At 34.6% G+C, this 24,742-nt stretch overlaps 1 protein-coding gene across 3 annotated transcripts in view; it reads left to right on the top strand.

Annotated features, from left to right (window-relative positions):
* LOC121374341 (oral-facial-digital syndrome 1 protein-like) overlaps positions 1-23,914 on the top strand; it is a 32,882-nt gene extending 8,968 nt beyond the window's left edge. For 2 of the 3 annotated variants that reach the window (XM_041501413.1, XM_041501411.1), the window contains exons 7-29: positions 399-488; positions 834-917; positions 2,433-2,539; positions 2,955-3,074; positions 3,666-3,739; positions 4,545-4,636; positions 5,171-5,248; positions 5,551-5,618; positions 5,927-5,970; positions 7,639-7,790; positions 9,398-9,509; positions 10,293-10,341; positions 10,788-11,040; positions 11,700-11,787; positions 12,324-12,422; positions 12,786-12,900; positions 15,106-15,227; positions 16,610-16,828; positions 17,414-17,556; positions 18,975-19,103; positions 20,769-20,807; positions 21,895-21,947; positions 22,596-23,914. In XM_041501413.1, coding sequence (XP_041357347.1) covers positions 399-488; positions 834-917; positions 2,433-2,539; positions 2,955-3,074; positions 3,666-3,739; positions 4,545-4,636; positions 5,171-5,248; positions 5,551-5,618; positions 5,927-5,970; positions 7,639-7,790; positions 9,398-9,509; positions 10,293-10,341; positions 10,788-11,040; positions 11,700-11,787; positions 12,324-12,422; positions 12,786-12,900; positions 15,106-15,227; positions 16,610-16,828; positions 17,414-17,556; positions 18,975-19,103; positions 20,769-20,807; positions 21,895-21,947; positions 22,596-22,629 — 2,364 coding nt within the window. In that variant the 3' untranslated portion in view covers positions 22,630-23,914. The remainder of the gene's footprint in view (positions 1-398; positions 489-833; positions 918-2,432; positions 2,540-2,954; positions 3,075-3,665; positions 3,740-4,544; positions 4,637-5,170; positions 5,249-5,550; positions 5,619-5,926; positions 5,971-7,638; positions 7,791-9,397; positions 9,510-10,292; positions 10,342-10,787; positions 11,041-11,699; positions 11,788-12,323; positions 12,423-12,785; positions 12,901-15,105; positions 15,228-16,609; positions 16,829-17,413; positions 17,557-18,974; positions 19,104-20,768; positions 20,808-21,894; positions 21,948-22,595) is intronic. The other variant, XM_041501412.1, reaches the window with a different exon arrangement.
* Positions 23,915-24,742: the final 828 nt, after the last annotated feature.

Below are 24,742 nucleotides of genomic sequence, written 5' to 3'. Positions count from 1 at the left end.
TTAAGTAAGATGATTTTGGATGAGTTAATTAGTTTGTATGTCTGTTAGTATAGATTATTGTACAGTATTTTTGTTATCAAATTTGGTACTCATGAATATAACTGCAAAATATCAAGGAAAAATCTAATCACTTGCCTGGATATTTTTATTTAAATAACTTCTAAAAATGTTAATGCATTATTTTCCACTCAGTTATTTTTCTGATGAGGATAGAAAATGTTCGTGTGTTTATAGTTTATGGATGTTTTTAACTTGAAGAGCTAGCTCAAGTGGTGCAATGTGAGTCGTCAAATGGCTCGGAATTGAAGAGACAGATGTGTCGTCTTGATAATCATCAGACAGTCTCATTTCTTTTATCTCTTCTTTTTTCAAGACATATATACGTTGTTTAATTTCAGCTTGCCCGTATGAAAGACAACGAAATAGCCAGAATACGACTAGAAGAGAAAGATCAGTGTCAAAGAGAATTAAGCAGATTTAGAAAGGAAGTAAGTCTCAAATGTACTCAGTTATACTGGGTTTATGTGGGGTTTGACATAAATGTGTTAATTTTTCATATGCCTGGAATTTGTAATAACAAAATATTAGGGCTGGAATGTAGAGCACTTGTCTGGGGTATGATGGGTCACAAGTGTCAAACTCGGTAATTTTGAGTAAAACAAATTAAGCCATATCAGTGTGTGATGAACCAAACAGTTTTTAACTTATGCGGAAATCGTTTTGCATGAGCAAGAGCAAGAGTAATTGCTCATGTCAGACCATAAGTACTGTTTGAACAATACATGTACAATATTTGGAATGATGTTGTTTATTTTGAAGCTGTGTATTTACAGCTGGAGAGGGAATACCAGTCTAGATATGATGCTCTGGGAGAAAGAGAGAGAAATTCGTTAGAACGGACGAAGGCTGAACAAGAGGTAAGATACAATATAGGAATATGAAAGACAACTAAATAGTACACAAATGTTGGGAAAAACATTTCTTTTATGATATAAAAGATAATTAAAATATTGGCCTTGATAATTTGTGATGGTACATGTAATTGATTTGATAATTTGTGATTGAAATAGATTTGAAATACTAGCATTTTATAATTATCTCAGATTTACTTAATATATATAAACCAGGGGTGGGGAAAAATAAAATTGTCAATCGGTCCCACTTGATGTCGTCACAACCGGGGGGGTGGGAGGAATTTTAAAAAAAACGATATTTGCCAAATAGTTTTTTTTTAAATCATAGTGATATTTGTATAGTTTTATCTTGAATCATGAACGCAAAACAATTAACATGAAAAAAAAAAAAAAAATTAATCACATATGATCAGTGAAAACCCCCACAAATTGTATATATTTTACATAATAGAATAAATAATATAAAAAAGGAATAAAAGTTATGAATTTTAATTCCCATATATGTATAAAAAGTACGAGTATTCAGTACTGTATCTTGAAAATTAATAAAAGATGGCACCGTTGAAGCGTTTGACAGCCTGAGCTAGCACATGTTTAGACAAAGAGAGTAATAACGTCATCACTGATTGGATGAAATTTGACCTCTACTGGCTCTTGAGATAACAGTACATGTAGCTGTTCTGCTTACTCCCACTTGTTAAAAAAAAGGTGGAAACCTTTTGTTAATTTTAAAATCCTTTATAATTATTGGATACACTACATTGAACAGTCAACAATAAATACATTTATAGATTATTTCATTTTATTTTATGCTATTTTAAGCAGTTTGTATTGCACAAAAGCCTCTTGCCTCTTGACTAGGACACTCGACCCGACAGAGCTCCGTACACAGGTGTTGACAGATGTTGATTGTAACCAGTTGCAAATTCTGGGTCCTTTGTTTTAATTGGAGTGTAATACATTGATGGCTCTCTAAACCAAGAATGGTGCTATCGTTAATGTCTGTGTAATCTCTTGACCGACTCAGCGACTTTGACAAATGTCTAGCCTAGTGGCAGTCGATTGACACTACTGTAGGTCCGACTTCAGTGACTGGCGATATACTTAGGCAGACTTTAAAATCACAAACGTCTGAAACACCAGACCACTATTGACCACTATGTATTTATTATTTTAAATCATGCACGAGATACCGATGTCTGGGCTGGCCGGTCCGCTTGACCGATAGGAATTTGTTCCAGTAATAGAAATGGACAGGTGCTTCGGACCGACAAGAATGACAAAAGTGGGACCGGCAAATGCGCGTTTTTAAAAAATAATTTCGGTCTCAGAGATCGAGAATCGGTCCCAGACCGGGAAAAAAGGGCTTTTCCCCACCCCTGATATAAACTGATGCAAATTTTAAGGACTGAAGTTTTTACCATGTCTTATATTTTACCTTTTATTTCAATTTTTTAAAAACTATTATCTTTTTTACTATTACCAATTGACTAGTTTATTGAACTTATATTATTTTAGATGCATGAAAAAGAAAATTTTACTCAGCGACAAATTATCTTAGAGGAAATAGAATGTGTTCGTCAGAGAGAGAACGAACTGAAGAGGGAAACAGAACTGAATCAAAGGTAATAAACTGCATTCTAAAAACACCATCTAGAAATTAAGAATTTAAGGTGATAGTGCATCAAAACGATTGAAGTGTTTGAAGTAATATATATGAATATGAATATACATGAAATTTTGTTTTACAATTTCACCTTGAATTAAAAACAAAGACATTTTTAATTATTTAAAATATTTTTGGCATCACATATACTTTAATACTACTGTTTATTCTGTCTAGCTTTTACTCAGTAAAATGTTTAGTCCTGTTATTTTGATATAAAATGATACTGCAGCAGGTGTTAACAATATGCTGGTTGAGATATTATCAGCTTTAGATATAGCCATCCACTCTGCTAGTAATTTGTTGATATTAGTTTGAAAAATGACCCCGAGTGTGTTGTGTTATATTATAATATGATGACTGTTTGTTTCCAGGGAGAAGAAGCTGCTTGAGGAACGGATGCGTGCGAAGGAGGATGAGATACGGAGGAGAGAACAGGAAGTGAAGCGGAAAGAGATTGAGTTTGAGCAGAGGCTGCAGAACGGCATGGCACAGTAAGTGTGATTCACTCATCTTTCCCCGTATCACCCCCCCCCCCCCCCACCACACACACACACCTCCCTTCCTTTCTGAAGGGTCAGATGTAGCTCTGTAGTAGCATGTTCACCTGAGGTATGGTAAGTCACAGAATCAAATCCTCTAGACAGACACAACCAAGCTTTCTGAGTGGTATGCCAAAGACCATAATATGTGTTCCTGTCTCTGGGAAAGCACACATAAAACACCCCGTACTATTCATTGGTAGGAGTAACCTATGATATGGCAACAGTTTCCTCTTTAGACCTAGTAACAAAATTAAAATGTATGGTAGACACCAAATAGCCATAGTTTAAACTGTGCTGAGGTGTTGTTAAATATTCCGTTCCTCTAAGAGTCATATTTTCTTCCCATTCTAACCACGTTTAAATTGTTATTATTATCCCCTGCATCATGTACCTTGTCTCTCCATTTAAGAATTGACCATGATTATTTGTTGGTTTATGCAATTATGAACTGAGAAAACAATATGTTCACTGTATGACTGCATATTCACCAATATAAAATGCTTCTAGTCATGTTTATTTTAATTTAATATTACCCAATAGATTCAAGCTGGATACACAAGCCCGCTTCATCGAGAGAACACAGAACCTGGAGGTTAGAGAAGCCAGAGTTAAAGGTATTTTATATTTTGATGGTTTCTATACTTAGGTAGCAGGAGTTAGATAAAGAGTTCTTTTTCTATGACTCCACTTTTCATGGTAGAAAATAGTTTGTTATTCTTCCCTCAACAAATTACATTTGAGAGTGATATTTTACAAATAAATATTTATACTGTTTGAAGTTCATACAATGTACATTATTTCATTTCATTCAACTTATTTCCGTGCTTATATCCAATTAAAGTTCAAGCACACTCTTCTTGGCACACACCTCAGCTATCTGGGTTGTCTGTCCAGGATAGTGGGTTAGTGGTTGGTGAGAAAGAAGAGGGTGTTGTGGTCTTACACCTACCCATTGAGTCATTAAACCTCGGTCTGGGTGTGAACTAGCCTTATGTCCAATGGCTTAACCACGACACCACCGAGGCTAGTTCGTACATTAGCTGACACTGTTACTGTCACTGTTACATTATTTGTTACATAAACTGGCAGGCAGTACTGCTAGTTGCACTCATAATTGGCTTTTATTTCTTCTTGGCATCTGCTACAAAGCTCAGATTGTCACAGCATGACTGATATTAATGTTTAAAAGTATTAACTGAAAACCAGCTCTCCAGTACTGTGAAATCCTTTGTTTACATGGGCATAAAAATGTTTGTGGGTTTTTTTTTTTTTTTAAAAACCCACATTTTGTTGGGTACTTAAATTCATGGATTGTAAAGATTGTATAACTTATAATATGCATACAAATTATATTTTCATTGTGTTCTTAAAACAACATGAGCAAAAGTGATTTTTCCAGTATGCATTCATTTGTTTCAGAGTTGGAACGGCTTGTGTCGGATGAGAAAAGTACGATTCAGAGTGTTAAAGACGAACTGAGAGACAAAACTCACAGAATTAATGAGCTTGAGGTGACATGTTTGGTTAAATTTCTTCTGGGTTGTTTTTTAATATTGTTAAATATATCTTTGAAAAATGGTCACATGTGTATTCTAAAACTTGTATCTTTTTCATAGTCATTACTTGTAATTATCCCTTCCAATTAATATCATATACCCATCAAGTTTACTTCTCAACAGAGACATACTTAACCTAATGTAAGTAGAGATGGGCAGTATAAATCAGGGCACAGTAATTAGTGTCTTTACCAGCTAGACAAACATGGAACATTCAATGCAAAAGGGACACATTTGGTGGTGGTAGTTAGAACTCTGTTCAAGTTGGATATTTTACATTTGTCAAGGCAATATATTGGTTTAATTTATCTGAAGTCGGATGATAAATTGTAATGTCTTGTCCCATGGGATATGTAACATTTATATAAACCAGATATTTTTAATCATGAGTAATAATATGTTAATCATTTGAATCTGCAATAACCCTAATGATTCTTATGTTTTTAAATACTTAATTTTTGTTATCCTTTAATATCTATTTGTTTCTAGACTCTGACCCAGGAACTGAGACATTCAGAAGTCACAGCGACCAGACAGAATGAGTTCATTAATGCCAAACTCCGAGACGTGAGTATTCCAGCTATCACAGTTAGTGTCATACATCGTTAGCAGGTGTTAATGTGCCTTTAGTTGTTCACTTCTTTTTAACTTTGTGTGTGCAAGTATTATTTCATTGTGACTTCCATTCAAGATAGTTTGTTACTGTGTAGGAATTAAGTATCCAACAAATCATCTGAAAACATCCTTATATCATGTATGGCTACTGTCCTCTTATGCATGCTGGCATACACACTCATTCATGTGTGGATCTGTGGACGTGTTTAAATATAATATACTGGTTCATAATATTGTTTGTTTTTACTAAACAGATGACTGACTACAATGTGACCAAGGAGCAAAATGCATTAATGAGAAATGAATTGGAAACTCTTCGAACGTGAGTGAAAATATTTTCTTTGTTATATACAAGCATTGTTGTTCCTTTTATGAAGACGGGCTTAATATGTATTTCAGGATACTATGTATAGGTTAGACAGTTCAATAATTGATTATCTACATCAATTTTCAGGTGAAATATAACTGTAAAATAATATCTATTTTAAGATTATAATGATTTTTGATACCAAAATTGTATTTTTAGAATAGGCTCTATGATTGAACTAAGGCTAATATTTTAGATACTGATGTAAAACAGTTTCTAATTAGAGTGTTGATTTCAGTTATCATTAATCTGTTATTTTACAGGAGACTGTCCGAGCTTCTCATGATGAATGAACGAGAAAGAGGCAGTAAGTATTCTTGATTTCAGCTGCCAAACATTCATTTGTTATAATATATTTAAACCTATTTGCCAAATATTTTCTGCCTAAAAAAATACACACCCAAAATTATGTGTATTCCGGCATTAAACATCTTTTATAATCTTTTGTATAAACATAATATTTGCATATTAAATTCATTCTTTAATCCTATATTGCTCAAATGAGCCTTTGGCTAAAACTATGACACAACAAACGACCACTGTAGGCACTGTTCACACTACATGACTGTTGTATTACATACTGTAAATCATGAAATTAATGCGAGCAAGTAATTAATGCGAAAAATGCGGCGAACACATCGACGCATTTTGTTTAGACTCATTCTCAATAGAAAAAATTTGCAGGATTTTACTATAATACTTCTCAATAAAATAAAACTTTTATAATATAAAGATAAAACAAAATACAAAAACAATTTTTCTTAAACGTCTTTTTGTGAATACTTCAAGAATCTTTCTTTCGTTTCGATGTTGCCATTCTATTTTCACTTTCCTGGAATATCATAGCGGTTATATAATACAGTTATGTTCCAAATGTTTTGTTTTTGAAAAGCTCATTTTGCGATGTGAGTATTTTTCAAATTTTCTTACACTTCTGGATTACTGTATACATTTAAACTGTTTTGAACATTTGTAAAATTATAATCAACAAATTTTATTACTAAATATATTCCTGTAAAAATTAAAAAGTAGAAAATTATATAACCGTAACCAACAATCCGTGCGTATTTCTTCAAACCATTTGGCTCGACTCTATACATGGCATTTAAATTTAGACCGGTCGCAAGTTGTCACTGTTGCAATATATCGCATTTGTTAACGTCTATTCCTGTGCTGCGCATCAAGTGTATAAAATCAGTCTAAAACATTTGTTAGAATAATACGTGGATTAATTAGAAGCAGTCACCACACAAAAGTGTGAGGCATACCCTTAACAATAAGGTGTAGTTATACTAATTACACTACTTTAAGTAATTAGGGTTCTTGGTCGACCCACCATGCGATTAGCTTCAGGTTATGTAGTAGCTGTGAAAACAACTACTGACTTCTTTTAACGCCGGCCTCGGTGGCGTCGTGGTTAGGCCATCGGTCTACAGGCTGGTAAGTACTGGGTTCGGATCCCAGTCGAGGCATGGGATTTTTAATCCAGATACCGACTCCAAACCCTGAGTGAGTGCTCCGCAAGGCTCAGTGGGTAGGTGTAAACCACTTGCACCGACCAGTGATCCATAACTGGTTCAACAAAGGCCATGGTTTGTGCTATCCTGCCTGTGGGAAGCGCAAATAAAAGATCCCTTGCTGCCTGTCGTAAAAGAGTAGCCTATGTTTCCTCTAAAAAACAGTGTCAGAATGACCATGTTTGATGTCCAATAGCCGATGATAAAATAAAAAATCAATGTGCTCTAGTGGCGTCATTAAATAAAACAAACTTTACTCTTTTAACATGAAAGATGAAGCCCAGACAATATAATAACAACACAGCTGGTTTTTATGTGATGTGGACTTTTAACCGACGCATTAATAAAAATACGCATTTTTGTTCACTCATGTATGGACGCAATAATATCATGACGTCTTAATTACATGATTTACAGTATTTTAATAAGCAGTACTTCTGTGTGTCTGTTATTCCCAGGACAAGAGGAGTTGCTGCGAGACTTGCGCCGACCCAGCCCGGAGACTTTGATGCTGCAGCGCGACCTGGAGCGAGCACGGGAAAGTCTGCGCCAGGAACAGCTGGTCTTCGAACAGCAGAAACATCTGCTGGAGGTCCGCCTCAAGGAAGAGGTAATTCTTCTCCACTTAACCTGCTTTGAGCTTCTGTAGACATTAAAAACAAGTATGTGGGCCTATAGGGCTATTTTTCGTTCCAACCAGTGAACCACGACTGGTATATCAAAGGCTGTGGTATGTGCTATCCTATCTGCGAGATGGTGCATACAAAAGATCCCTTGCTACTAATGGAAAAATGTAATGGGTTTCTTCTCTAAGACTATATGTCTCAATTACCAAATGTTTGCCAGCCAAAAGTCTATTATTACTAAATCAATGTGCTCTAGTGGTGTTGTTAAACAAACTTTAACTTTAACCTGACCTCATACAATGGCATATTTCCCTATGTTAGTAGTCTGGTTCGACATCCCAACAGCCAATGGGATAGATTAAAATCTTCCAATGAATCCTGTGCCTCCTGTTCTGGTCACATGATTGAAGCTTTCTTCTTTGTCATTCATTGTTATGGTTCGGACCTCTTTTTTTCTTTGCTCCAATCAAATCTAAGAAATCATGTTTTTACTGTTGATTTAGTCGAGAGTTTTCAGTATGGATTAGGGCGAGACGTGGCCCAATGGTAAAGCGCCCACTTGATGTGCGGTCAGTTTGGGATCGATCCCCATCAGTGGACCCATTGAGCTATTTCTCACTCCAGCCAGTGCACCATGACTGGTGCATCAGAGGCCGTGGTATATGCTATCCTGTGAATGGAATGGTGCATATAAAAGATCCCTTGCTGCTAAAGGAAAAGAGTGGCCCATGAAGTGACAACAGTGGGTTTCCTCCCTCAATATCTGTGTGGTCCTTAACCATATGTCCGACACCCCGTAAATAAAATGTGTTCTATGTGTTATTAAATAAAACATTTCTTTCAGTATGGATTTTTCTCTCTTGCAAAGTCAGATATTATACCCACAACAGGTGTGCTTGAATAGTTTTCTGGTGGAAGCATGCCAAAAATGTCCCATAACCATACTATGTTTCCATCTAGACCATGTTTAAAGCTACTCTCATACCTTTTAAGGTAACATCGTTATTAGCAGCTTGTCAAGTGAACCTTTGATGTTTGTCTGCCTCGGTTTAAGTGTACTCTTAGGGATACATTTATCGAAGATTATCAGCATGCATTTGTTTAATATATGTTTATTTATTGTACATGGACAATGTATCACAGATGCACATAGTTAAACATCTGTGGTTATCGTTGATTATTAAATATACATGGCCATTTGGGAATGTTACACACGACTAAGGGGTTCATATTTTTTTTCGTAAATTCAGCCCTGTGACTCAGAAGTTGTTTAACAGGATTTAAACTCTTAATTGCTCAAACTGCTAGTTAATGTTGAATTAGCAAATATATTTGATAATTAAGTTGAAAAATAGTGAAATCAAGAAAAAGCATGTTTAATTAATTTTATTTTGGGGTACTTTTGTTGAAGTAATTAATTTGGTTATACATCGTTAAAGAAATTTGCCAACTCTCCAACAGTGTTAAGCCATGGATTGAGAGTGTCTGTTAGCTTCTTGCTTTCCCACTCTACATCACATTTCTTATCCTCCTAACTGTGATGGATGGAATCCCTCTAGTACACACAGTGTTGTATTCTTTGTTCCTGTAGATTGACAGGAATCGTGAACTCATACAGCATTATGAAGAGCAGACTCTACAGATGAAGGAGATGAACCGTGAAGTCGTTGATTTACGTCAACATCTCGCCATGACAAATCAAGGTAAATCATCACAGACATTATAACTGTGGTAAATTAAAGTGACAGACACTAGTTTTTAAACACTATGACGCATTTTCCACTATTAAAGCTGTTTTTGAAAATTTCAATTAAAAGTAGTTACATTTTGTTATTTTAAATATTCTTTTTCATACACCTAAAGTGATTCTGGTCATCCAAGTTTTTGTAATACCCCGAAATACATTTTTCATCATTCTATTCATCTACAAAGTAATGGTTATCGAGACAATCTCTAGTTATTTTGAGACAGTATTTCATCATTTAAACATTATATACTTTAGCTTCTCTCTGTTCGAAATATGTTACATGTTTGTAGATTAATTAAACGTAGTGTCCATTTTCACGGTTTCAAACTAAGTTCAGCATCTTTAACAAACTGACTTATAATCATGTTAATAAGTTACTGTACCCCTTGTTAAAGTATTTATTTTTATACGTTGACCTGACCTGTGATCTTAATGCATTCCCACTTTCAAATCTTATGGATTTTGTTGGTACCGGGATTTATTGAAAATTTATAGGCATTTGATTGGCTGTAGTTGTTTGGACCAGGGGCCTAATTCACTAAACTCTCACAACTCTGGGATCTCGCAGTGCATGCTAAAAGACTTACAAAGAGGATGCTTTGTTGTCTAGCAGAGCCTAAGAGACCTTTGTGAATTAGACCCCAGTCCATTAGATAGGGCGGGGAATCCACTGAGGTTAGAGGTCATGTTAAGCATTTTTTTCTATGATGGTATAGTTAAATTGTTTTTATGCTTTCAGCTTTGAATAATGAAGTCTATAGGAAACCACCAGGCCCAGATGATGCAAGGTTGGTTGTGTTTAATAACAACAGTTTGAAAGTTGTAAATGAACAGGAGTTGTAAATGAAATTGTCTTTAATTTAAAAGAAACCCAAAAACCGATTATCTGTAATCTATTAATTTTACTTTTAAATTGTTTGACATCCAATAGCCGATGATTAATTAATCAATGTGGTCTAGTGGTGTCATTAAACAAAACAAACTTTCACTTTTTTAAAATTGTATAGATCAAATAGAGGGTCAAATCGACCAATGGGCTAATTCTCTCCCCTTTGGATTTTGTTGGAAAATTTTATATATGCTGATCTTTTAAATTTTAACTTGATCAGACATATGGTTCCTGAGATGTGGCCAATTAACTTTTTATGATTTTGGCCAAATTGTGTGTGTGTGGCAACCAATATCCAAATGACTATAGCCCTGTGTAGTAACCTGACGAGTGGATCTTTTTCAGGTCAGTCAATCTATCCCAGATTTCACAAGTATCTCACCATCATGCTGCTGGTAGTCATGGTAACAGATCACGTTCCCCTCACCTGCGGTTTGAAGATAAAGATGTTTACAATGATGTACTACTCGACGATGATTATGTGATGCCGAAACGATACGACCGGTTGTCAGAAGACGATGATGTTTCCTCCACGACATCCTGTGACGTGATCGCTGAAACAAAATACAGACTGAAGAACTTGGAGAAAGAAGCTAATGTGAGTATCGGTCATTTTACTCCTAAATGCTTTCAGGTGGCTTGTAAAAACAAATGTGAAAGATAGATTTTATATCATTTATCATCATGGGTTTTTACTTAACTTACTTTTCCAGTGGTGTTAAAGTTGTCTTCCAGTGAAAAAACCCTAGTAAATTACATTTGACTTGTTTTTAGAAAACCTAGAAATAATCAAGTTGTGCCCACTTAAGGACTGGTTGATTGCATAGTAATATTATTGCTTAAACACTAATGACTCGTGTATTTAAGCTGTTTTTTTAGCTTTTTTAAGCTGGGAAGATGACTTGGCCATTTGGCGTGCCAGGTTCTGGTTTTGTGATGATGATGATGAATGTTCTGTTGACATTTACTTTTGCCAGTGGTAGAATAAGCTACCTGCAGATTATTTTGTAATAATTAATTGAAATATAACCTATCTAGTACCCTAGATTTTGCTGTTGATTGCAGAATGTATGTTAAATACTGTTTCTTAAAAACAGTAACTATATATATAGAAACATCACTAATCTGTCTGTCAAAGGTGAAGATTGTGTAGTAAATACATTATATCACAATGTGCTAATTGTGGTTATGTTTGCATGTACATTTTTAACTTTGTAATAATCCAGTGGTTTATAGTACATTTTGTGTTCATTTCAGAATCTAGAACTGGCATATCAGGATTTTCACCATCAGATGACAAACGTAGCTGCCATCCCAGACCCTGTCACATCCTCACACAGCAAAGGTTGTCCTCTTGTTCTCGGCAGGATTGCTGTAGATTCATTATACGGCTGGGGGTGGTTTTAGATTACACAGCCTTTTTATGTAGCAACACCTGGCAAACTATGCATATTTGATGTAGCACGCTACACTGTTCATGCTGAAATTGGTTTGCAAAAACAAAAACAGTATTACAAAAGTAAAGAAAGTTTTGACTGACCTGAATTAATTATTTACGAGCAAAATGGGGAAGGGGACCCCAAATTTGACTAAATCAAGAGTTTGAGAATAGATCTATCTGCACATCCTATCTTTAAACGTCTTTTATCATCTAACTCCACATACATTCCTATCCTTGTCTGTTCAACCATTGTAACTACTGACCTCTTATTGCTGTGGGCACAACACACCTTTCTTTCCCTGTGAGTGATGGGAGAATAATATAGATCAGAATTATGATTATCATTCAAAAAGAAACACACTGTAAAAACTATTTTTATACTTGTATCAATAAATCCGAGTTCTGTCTGGTTACTTTAATTTGTGATGACTGTTTTCCAGGTTCCAGACAAGACATTGTGATAAGTCCTATTGCCAGTGAACGTCCAATGTCTTCCACACCCTACAAACAAGGTCACCATTCTCAAGCCTATCAAGAAGGTAAATACAGTTCTTTGATGTTATTTACATATCATGAAAGTATTTCGCTTTCATCTCATCTATTAGTTCCCATATCTTGTTGTGGACAAAATAGAAGTAGTAAAACAATAAGCATACTGTGTTATTTTTAATTTGATTAATACAATTTAATTTATATTAAATTATATGGGTGTGTTTTTTTAATGTACCTTTTCCAGGCTATAACCAGAATTAAACATGCACAGAATTAGTCCCATAATTTGTGTATGGTTATGTCCAAATCCCTATAAACTGCAATAATCTTTGAACACTTTTTTCATCCTGAAAAATTATTAAAACATAAAACAAGAAATTTGTTGAAAGGAATTTATTGTTGTTTTTCAGATAGCTTTGAGGAGCTGAGTGGCCGCAAAGACCGATCCAGGGGTGAATCACATCAGCCGATTCCGAAGTTCGACATCTCAAACATGTCGATGAACGAAGCTCAGACAAGTCAGACGTACGTTGGTGAAATATTTTACATGTACACATATTAGATAGCAGCAGGTTTCTGAGCATTCCAAATAAAACTAAAATACTAAAGATTACATTGTTTCACTTTTATGTCTCTTCATTAGTGGTGAAGAATGTGTTTTACATTTGGCCCAATGTTAAAGTTTCACATTTAGCTCCATTTCTCAAAACGTACAAGTCATAGATCAATGAAACTTGCTTTATAGTTGTATCTATGAATGTTCATCTCAAAGCATATGAAATAAAATTTAAAATTCATTAAATTAAAATTTGCATTGAATTGGTTTAATTAAAAAAAACCATGTATTTAGATGAACAGTGATATCGAATGTGTTTATAATAGGCATGACATTTAAATTCAGCGGAATTCTTATTTTCTAAAAAGTGTCTTCAAATTTAATGGATATATAAATTAAACAGATTATTATATGTAACAGATGTTTTCAATTTATTAAATATACTGGTCTAGAAACATTTACAACCGAAAGAGAAGTAACTCTGACTTTGATCTTAGATACACTTGATTAATGGTCAAATGGATCAAACAAGGTGTCTTGAAATTTATTAATCTGCACACGACTGGTTGTAACTCACTGTTGGTTTTTTTTTTTGGGGGGGGGGGGGGTGTTTGGTTTTTTTATTCACCATCTTCAATATGTAACAACATTTTACATAGTACATTTTACCAGGTGTCACCAGCACAAAAGGCAAGTCATTGTAGTAACATCTACCGATTCACATCCCAAGATATATTACAAACAATGTGTTTCTGTCTAGATTGTTTCAACAGATTTGACCAGATATCCCATCTGTTCAAAAATTCTTCATATTTATTTCTATTACAGAATGATATTCTTTCTAAAATATAATATTTGTGTATATTATGTTTCAAATGCTCAAAAAAAAGTTTTTTGTTTGTAAATTTAGAGTGAAAATAATGATAATATATATTTTTTTTTCTTCTTCTGGAATGCCAAGAAGACTCTCTTTTGGAGAGAAACACACAGATATACCAGTGGCTACTGCTATCCATTCTTGCAAACTTTTAAGTATAGACTGAACATGAGTACAATAATAAAATAGATGCAAATAAGTTTCAACGCACTCATTGCAGAAGCTACAGTTTGGACTAATTACCTGTTTAATATCAAATAAAAACTTATTTGTTGGAAGAATTCTTTGTGTTATTCTATACTGAAACCACTTTAACCTAGCGTCCTTTGTAATGTTAAAAACAAGACTGTTAATTTGTTTCTACCGGTTAAAGTCCTCTTCTATAGCCAAATCATGTTCCCATTTACTAATATACTATGGTGATGAAAAGAAGTTTCTAATGTAATTTTTATATATATGCTGTGATCCCTTTTTGTTCTTTACAATAATATAGACATGTTTTGGCCAAAAGAGGAAGTTTTCTGAAAGGGGTTTAAAAGAGAGAAATGGCCCTCTTTCAAGTAAAGTTGCTTTTAACCCTTCAGAAATTGTGAATGGAGGATGAAAAGGTATCATAAGTGAATAGGTTACTATCTAGATCAAACAGATCGTGTACATTTGTAATACCTCTTGAATTCCAATTAGCATAATATATAGTTTTATGGTTAATTTTTATCAATGAATTGTACCAAAGTGGTTCAGAGGCAACATCCTCCTCTTCAAGTGTCACTATGTTCTTAAAAAATACAAGAGTATTTGAAATCTTCTTACTGCACTGCCAGTGATAGTCATCGCCAATATTAGTAATTAATACATTTCTGGAAGGTAACTAACTGACAGTGAAGTGAATGGGACCACAATGATTTAAGACTATTTCTTAATCTTATCCAGGTTAATTTCAGAGAATTTATAAAAGATTCTAGATTTATCATCATCAAGCCACCATGATCATTTAGTTGTGTTAAGGTCTTTCTGGCTATATAGTCTATGGAGTTCTTCCAAATATAAGAGTAAAACAATTGATTAATATTCTTTAATTTATTTCTGTCTGGATTAGGAATGCCAAGAATAAGATGAATATGTTTTGACAAAGCTATTGATTTTACAACTACAATAAGTTCTCACATGGTAAGCTGTCGTTTGGACCAGGAGTTGAGTAATTTGGAAATTTCATTAATTTTTTCTGGATAATTTAAATCTACCATTTGGTGTAAGTCACTTCACTGTTTTAATCTGGTGAATGGATGTGTTGTTTTAGAGTCGAGAGGAAGGAAAAGTCTCGACCAATCACAGTGTCCGACCTCGAGGTACGACCCGGGTCTCCGAGTATCGTCGTCGTTGCCGGGTCGGAGTCCAGCGCAGGGCACTCTCCTGAGAATGGTGACTTCATTATCTTATTTTGAAGAAAAAAAAAAAAACCCTGTAAAAGTAATGCTCACCCACTGTATTACTTTTGTTGTGTTTTTTTATGTAAATAGTACAGAGGTCAAAGAGCAGATTTGAAAAGGCATTTCAATGTTTTATATTATTTTTTTAATGAAGAACTCTTTCCTAAACCAGACTATATTGAGCTGCTACAAGATGTAATGACACGACAGATGGTGGTGTGGTGTGTTAAACTTTATGTTGTGCTTTGTGCAAAAAAAGATCCCGAACTGCGAACGTAAAAGGAAAGGAAGATATTTTATCTGATTATATACATAGCAATGAAATATATAGATCTATGGAAACCATAAAAGTCATATCCGGTGAAAAGTCATTTTCACTGTATTTTAGCTACAGTGAAAATATAGAAGTCGTATTTACTTTTTTGTAAAAGTGCATGATTAAATTATCTCCCTTTGTCTTGGTTCTTCGTATTTAAATTTGATGATTACCAATGCATCTGATTGTATTTGAAAAATAAAAAACGTAATTTAAACAACTGTACCTATAAAAAGAGGATACGAAGTGCAATTACGATAAAATATATAAAACAAAGTGAATACGAAGCTAAGTAATGATGACACAATGTAGTGTCATCGAGTGTAAGAATTTAACGGCGTTCAACTCGTTTTGTTTTTGTGGGAGTTTTTAGAGGATCGCTTTGTCACGTATGTTTGCACCGCAGTATTGTTAAATAAATGTTAATAAAGATAAATTTTAATCAAATTTCTTTTTAAAAGTCTATGGTAAAGTAAATTTTCTGGCAAAGTTCCATAGGAAGAAATATATCATGACGTTACGTGTTTTCGATAGGATAAGTGAAAGATATTACCAAAGAGGGAAAGATATTGTCAAAAATTTGGAAATATGTATATAATAAATGACCATTTCATGGTGTTTTTCCCGAATACGATTTTTATGTCAACTCGTGATGTGTGAAAACTCGTTGACATAAAACTCGTATTCGAAAAACACCATGAAATAGCCTCTATTTATTATTTAGAATATGTTGCAGCTATTATATCTAACACGGTACGGTTGTTGTGTTCACATTTTCCCCATTCTTCTATTTATTATTTAGAATATGTTGCAGCTATTATATCTAACACGGTACGGTTGTTGTGTTCACATTTTCCCCCATTCTTCTATTTCTTCCCCTTCTGTTCCTTCCCCTCCCCTTTTCCTTGTTTTCCTTCTTTAGCTTTCCTTCCTTCCTTTCCCGTACCCTTCCTGACTTTTTTTTTCAATTCTTTTTCAATTCCTCACCATATCTGTGGTATACATATACAGTTGTACTTAGATTATATTTAGACTGGTATTTTCATCTTTTATTCCAGTAGCTGTGCCATTACAACACAGAAGAACAGAATCTGCACTTGAGCCAATCGGAAAACCAACAGGAGCACTACCCCCTCTCTCGCTTGATAGTGCATGGAAAGGTGGTGAGGCTCCATCAGCAGGGATCCTACCCCCACTTTCACTTGACAGTGCGTGGAAGGGTGCTGAACCTACAGGGAAACTGCCCTCACTATCGCTCGACAGTGCATGGAAGAGTGGTCAGTTCAGCATATCCATAGTTTGTTATTTTTTAATCACAGAATTATCTCAATTTCTTTGATGATGGGTGCACCCACTTGACAAATCTCAAATTAAGAAAGCTAGCCTGAACCAAGGCACTATTTAATAACTATTGACCTAAGTAGGTTTTTGCTCTATAATGAACTACTAACTATTGCTGTATTAAACTTACAATTTTGGAAAATTATTCTTATTGGTTGAAATAAAAATGTTATTAAAGCAGTGTAACATTTTTGAATGTAGACATTTATGAAGCCACTGTTTTAAATTGTGCGAAAGATTGTATACAGTGGGGGGGGGGGGGGGGGGGGGGGGGGGTAATATCACCAAACTAACTTTATTATAATACCTGTAAATATATTTTTTAGTTTTATTCCATTCTGTTTTGGCAGAAGATCAGAAGAAGGCTGACGAAATTAAACTTATTATAATACCTGTAAATATATTTGTGAATTTTATTTCCATTTTGTTTTAACAGAAGATCAGAAGAAGGCTGACCAAACTAAAGTTATTAAAACACCTGTCTATATATTTTTGAATTTTCTTTCCATTTTGTTTTGCAGAAGATCAGAAGAAGGCTGAGGCACAAAGAGAGGCAGAAGAGAAGCGTGTTTGGGAGGAAGAGAGACAGAGACGCGAGGCAGAGAGACGACGACTGGAGGAGGAAGCCTGGGAGAGAGAACAGCAGAAACTGAAAGAACTCGAAGTAAGGAAGGATAATAGTTTTGCTGTTTGCAGTGTTCAGGCTAGTCCATAACATGGGAGGGTTGTGGGAAGGATATGTGTGTGAAATGCACTGGTGTGGGAGGTCAGGTTAAGTATTTATAAACAGACTAAACCCGAAAAAATTTATCTTTTCTTTCTTTCTTTTTTTTAATTTTTTTTTTCTTTTCTTTTATTTTATAAACATTTTATTCTCTGCATCACAAGAACTTGTATACACCAAACTTGCACCACAGATATTACATGCAGAAGTCTACACTTGGTTACTTTACCATAACATAACAGCCAGTTGATCAATGGCTACATCACATTTTATGATCACAGTTCACCTGTGTTCTATTATTACACATGAAGGCCAGTAGTTATGTCAAAGACATATACTGCAGTGTACAATTCAACCCCTGCTATATTGATACCATCTTGTATCCTCCGGAATCGGGCCCGTCCGCACCACTATACCAACTGGACTATACCCTATTCTGATACTCTCTCTCTCATTCAGACGGATCCGGCTTCTCAAGATCTGTATTTCAACACAGCGCTATACCTTCAACGTCTAATGACTTTTAATCTTGGTGTTTTCTTGACTGGATACAACCCATCTCGTCCCTACAAGCTGTGCACCCTAACGGCCTTAATGAGGCCACTCACATGGACATATAGATCGGACTTTAAACTTTTTTACCTTCATTCAAAATTTTATGTCAAAATTACTTCTTTTTTTTAATATTATTAAATAGTTCGATCCTTTCTTGTTTCTCTTATTTATTTTTGGACTGTCCTTCTAAAATGCTCCAAATTATATTAATATTCGGCCGTGCAGTCAATTCTTTTTATTTTTAACTTGTAACTTTTTATTTAAATTTTATTTTTAATTCTATTAACTTTTTTTACTAATTGCTATTTTAAAAATTCTGCCCATTTTCAACTCTACCCCTCCCCCCTTCTGTCCCGGAAGCAGTCACTGGCGAAGTCAGAGATTGTGCCCATGAGAGATGTGCTTGAACCTTAATAGGATATAGGCATGTTGATATGTTATACAATCCAATCCAATCAACCCCTGCAATGCTGTGGAGTTTTTAATTCTCCACAGGATTTTTCTTGCTGTGGACTATGTAACAAATATTTCCATGGTATATTTTTTTTGCCATAGACATTATGTTGATGGCAGAGGTTGACAAGGTTTTCTTCTGTTGTTTAATTTGCTTCTCAAATTGTAGGTTATAATATGAACATTTAAAATTGATCCATCCTGTTGTAATTACCTTAAAGTAAAAATAACCCTAACACTTAATATCTTCAGTAGAAGAAATAAACAACAGTTATAGTAGAAAATTGTACATGGACATCTAGATGTGTTTTCCAGTGACCTGTATTATCATATCTATCTTGTGTGAACAGGCACCAACACAGAGCGTGCCACAAAATGTGGAGAAGAAGAAAGAGGAGAAGGAAGAAGCAGACGCCATTGACCCAGTGATGCAGCAGTATATGGACATGGTCAAACAGCAGAAGGAGAAGGAGAATGAGGTAGACATCTTGTATTTTTAGAATACTAATGATGGTAGCCATCTTGTATTTACAAACTACTAATGATGATAGACATCTTGTATTTCCAAACTACTAATGATGATGGCCATATTGTTTATAGAATACTAATGATGGTAGCCATCTTGTATTTACAAACTACTAATGATGGTAGCCATCTTGTATTTCCAAACTACTAATGATGATAGCCATATTTTTTGTAGAATACTAATGATGGTAGCCATCTTGTATTTACACAATATTAAGGAGGTAGCCATATTGTATTTACAGAATGCAAGGACAAAAGTTTATTTTATTTAATTGTTGAGATATGAAGCCATGAGCAATCACTGGAGAAGTAAGTTAAATGAATATCTGATGTAGAAACATAATGACGAAACAGAAATAAATGTTTGTTTGATGTCTCAGCTCATTTATTAGATGTCTACGTGGGATTTAGCTCATTCGGTTGGATGCTCGCTTGAGGTGCTTGCGATCAAACCACCTTGGTGGATACATTCATCTGATTGGGTTTTTGTCTTGTTCCAACCAGCGCACCACAACTGGTCAAAGGTTGTGGTATGTGCTTTCCTCTCAATGGGAAAGTGCATATAAAAGATCCCTTGCTGCATTAGGCAAAATGTAACGGGTTTCCTCTGATGACTACGTGTTAAAATTAATTACCATATGTTTGACATCCAATAACTAATGATTAAATCATCAATGTGCTCAAGTGGTGTCATTAAACAAAACAAACGTCTTATTAGATGTCTAATTTCTGATTCTTTCCTATAAAGCAATATGATTTGGAATATGTAAATTTTTCAGTCATCTGGATTCCTTATAAAAACACATCAGTGAAGGTCTTTATTAACAGGCATGAAAATAAGTCGAGAACAGACATTGAAATAAGTCGAGAACAGACATGAAAATAAGTCGAGAACAGACATTGAAATAAGTCGAGAACAGTCGTTCAGGTTATCAGGAGGTTACCACATGTAAGAAAAGTCATAATTTCATTTCTGAATGTAAACCAGGCAATGCATTCCAGACTTCAGCAGTTAATTTTTTCTTAAGAAATTGCATCAGTGTTCACGTGCACTTGTGCAATTGCAAGCAGTTATAGTTATTCCACATTTAAGCAGTGTCCACTAGATGAATTTACTTCCGCGTTTTGTTTTCTTGTACAAAATTGCACCGATGTTCGTGCACACTTGTGCAATTGCAAGCAATTTTGGCAATCCGCATTTAAGCAGCGTCCACTAGATAAATTTACATCTGGATTTTGTTTTATTGTACCGATGTTCACACGCACCAATACAATTTCAGAAAGTTATTAAATATGAGTCACATACTTGTAAAGAATTACATGCAATACATTAAGAACAGTGATAAGATCAAGAATGAATCATAAATACATGTATACTACAATAATCATCTGGCACACATGTAAGGGTGTTAAAAGCAGTAGTAGTAGGAATTCAATTCTAACGTTGATATAGTTGTGCTAACCTATAGGATACCAAGCTATATTTTGTGGTACCCTGTAAATGGGTTACCAGACAATGCTTATTTCGATGCCTGTATTAAAACTGCTAAAGGAAAATACCCAAAAGAACAACATAATTGCATTTCTAATGTTCTTAATGTTTTGGGTTTTCTTTTTAGGTGGCTCAGAAAACAGTTGACACATGGGGCAAAGGTCATGTAAGTATTGTGCCTAAGTATACAGTTTGGGTTTCAGGCTTTTTGCACAGAGGTTTTTATATGCCCATCTATTGGTCATATTATGGTATGGCGTTGTCCGTCCATCCGTATGTCCATCTGTTAAATTTTTCTTGTCCGGACCATATCTTGCATACACATGCTTACAGGACCATCAAACCTCACATGTAGGAACAACTTGGGATGATGGTGTGTCGTGTACTATTACTAGGTCACTGTGACTTACTTTTCACGATCTACTGCACATCAATAAATGCTTGTCCGGACCATATCTTGCATACACATGCATACAGGACCATCAAACCTCACATGTAGGAACAACTTGGGATGATGGTGTGTCGTGTACTATTACTAGGTCACTGTGACTTTCTTTTCACGATCTACTGCACATCAATAAATGCTTGTCCGGACCATATCTTGCATACACATGCATACAGGACCATCAAACCTCACATGTAGGAACAACTTGGGATGATGGTGTGTCGTGTACTATTACTAGGTCACTGTGACTTACTTTTCACGATCTACTGCACATCAATAAATGCTTGTCCGGACCATATCTTGCATACACATGCATACAGGACCATCAAACCTCATATGTAGGAACAACTTGGTATGGCGGTTTGTCGCATACTATTACTAGGTGTCTGTGACCTACTTTTCACGGTCTACTGCACATAACAGTAAATCCTTGTCTAGATCTTATCTTGCATACAGGACCATCAAACCACATGTAGGAACAATTTGGGATGGTGTTTGGTCCGAAACAAACTGTTCATCCATCCCATTGCAAACATTTCACATAATTACAACTGAATCATACCCGTAACATATTCATTAATATAGATATGGTTTTCCATCAAACTCCTGATGGGCGTATCATGTATCTCACTGGTACTCTTGTTAAAATTTAACTTAAGGCCCATCTACACAACATTTTTTTGTAATTTCTAAACAAAACATGATTTGTTGTAATTGTTATGTACCAAAAATATACTATACTGGAGATTGACAGTGTTATATTAATGAGTGACTTCAATGTATAACAGTGTGATTGTTTTTATTACAGGACGCTAGCCCAGTCCAGTCAGATAATGAAATATCAGTACCGGAGGAAAAGAGGCAAGTTTTCAAATAGTCTCCTGTAGTGTAGCACTGCGTGTGAAACTGTATATTAAAACTTAGGTATGCATTCATGTATTTAATTTAATCTAAATGCTCAAGACATTTTGTAATTTTCTCAAATAATTTTAAAGATGAAAAACGCAGCATATGCATATATAAGGTTTAACATGCAGGTAAAATATTTTGTGCAGTAGTTTGATTAAAATTTGTGGTGGTAAATGTGGATTTGAAAAACTCCAAAATGCATGTTGTCTAAATATACATTTATGTTATTTTAATATCAGTTTTTAAGGTTCATTCTCTTTTTATAAAATTAACTGTTGAATTGTTATACTGCTGTGGTTCATCACTTAATGTTTTAATTTACCATATTTAACACCCAATAGCTGATGTATTTTTCATGCTGGGGTGTTCTTAAACATGCATATTTTTGTTGTTTTTAAAAATGTTACATGTTTTTAATGTATGTGGAATTAAAAACTTTGTAACAAGATTACCTGTATATATATATATATATATATATATATATATCAAAATGTATTTTTAATGGACTATATTACCATGTAATTTGTATGGTAAAATATCTTACCACCATAAGCATGATATTTTAGCACAAAATGTTTTATTCCGTCCTTTGTTTTGCAGTTGTCCAGCATCTGATGATGAATTTGGCTGGTAGAGAATATCCCGTGCTTTACTCTCACGTGCAGTCAGCCACTGGCTTGATGTCATATTAGAGTTATGTGCCTTACTTGTGATCAGCAGTGACATCTTACGGAGATCCAAGTACTCACGAACAGTCTGACTGGTTTTCCATCCTATCTTATGAAATCACATTGAAAAACCAGTCTAGTGAGTTACTGAACGGAGAGTTGAGGACTCTTCTGTTGCCCTATATTCTAATCCAGAATCAAAGAAACATGTTTTATGTCAGGGGTAGTGCTGTGTTGTTTCGTAGAAGATCTATATTTATAATGCAGTACATCTAATGTAGATTTTATCAGTACTAGACAAAGAAAACATACAGAAGACGGTCTTGGATGCAGAAATTTTAAATTTATTTATTTAATTTTATTTTGGAGTGGGGGGCGTGCTAGATGCAACTATTTGAATGGAAGTTGTATATTAGTGGTGAATTCATTTCTAAACAAGTGGAGGTTGGGCATCCAGACCCATTCAACCCCTCCCCTTGATCCGCACCTGGAGGAACACAGCAAGGAGGTTTTAAGCTTATGAAGTGTACATTATTATATTCAGTATGATAGTAACACATTCTGATATAACAATTTTGTAAGCTAAATGTATTCCTTCTAAATAGTATTTTTAATGCATTTTTTTAGAATCATTATCATGAATATTTTGATTGCTGTTTTTATAATAGTTATATATCTTGATCATTAAGTGAATACTGATGAAAAAGGTGTGAAAAATGTTATTGCCACTAAATGTCATATTAAAAAAATAACGGCAAGTTAGATCATATAATAATAAAACAATTCTGCACAGAACTGAAGTCAGTAAACAGTATTGGGTGGCTATACCTCCCATTTTATTGTGATACAGTGTAACCTGTTATATTATTCACTTCATAGTCTTCTCTATTACGTTTTTAAAATTATTTTATGTTTCATTTTAATTGAAAATTCTACTTGTGCGTGTATCAAAGTGCCTCCTACCCAATCCACTTCTGACGCCTATGTTTATGTGCCTCAAGTAAATAAACTGATTATATACATTGAATTGTTGGGAGTGAATGCACAATTATCAACATTTTGTTGTCAAGATTCAAACAAATCACCACACTCTGAAACGAACATTCTTCATATAGCATACTTTTCTTTTTGAAACAACCCCCATTCCAAGAATATGTGCATAGTAAAACTGACATGCTCATTCACTTTAATATTATACTACAGAGACGACGATATATATGCTTGTTAACAAAGATACAAGATTTTGAAAAGTGTATTTGTGTTTGTATTTTGTAGTAGTAATTGATGATATAAGATGGTTACAAGAAACTACAGCTTTAAATTGTGCATAAATATTAACATGAATGGTTAGAAAATGCACTCTGTCAGAGGTTTTAATAAAACATTTAAAAGCCACAATCACGAAGTAAAACATACAATACTAGTAAGCACAGCTCTTACACAACTTGTAATGTGGCCTTTGTGAAAGATGATGGAAGCAGGTTTTCCACTCGAAATAAATTTTAGGTAGGTTTTTTATATGTGTATTTATAAAGTTCTTTGAGGGCTGAGGCCTATTTCACAAAACATCATAAGTTTACATCTGCGACTAGCAGTTATACCGGGCATACGTTTACAAGTGTTTGGCATTTATTTCACAAAGAAATTTACATCATTACAGAAGATGGAGCATTTTAAGGACAAAAGAAAATGAAATATGTGTACTTTTAACTGTGCTATAATAGTAATAAAAATTGTGGTTTAGTCATAGATTTACGTTTACATGCAAAACTAGGCATACAATGTTTTGTGAAATTTGGCCCAGATATTTTGTTATACATTATTGATATCTGCCGCAATTAAGCCCCTCCCCCACTTTGCAACAATTTCTTTGCATTCGCCTAGTGTCTGCAGCATTATTGATATGTTCAGGAGGGAAAGCACTCACAGGTGATCACGATTAGCTCAATGTAATGTATTCAGGAGTGCTTAAGAGAACCCATGAGGCATCAGCATCTAAACACTCCGCTGTATAAATCACTGGGACTTGCAACATTTACAACAGCTTCACACCCATTAGTATATCTGACTATATGACAA

Source organism: Gigantopelta aegis, chromosome 6, assembly GCF_016097555.1.
Source record: "Gigantopelta aegis isolate Gae_Host chromosome 6, Gae_host_genome, whole genome shotgun sequence".
NCBI lineage: Eukaryota > Metazoa > Mollusca > Gastropoda > Neomphalida > Peltospiridae > Gigantopelta > Gigantopelta aegis.
Note: the sequence above shows the minus strand (reverse complement) of the source record. Positions and strands in the feature narration are given on the sequence as shown.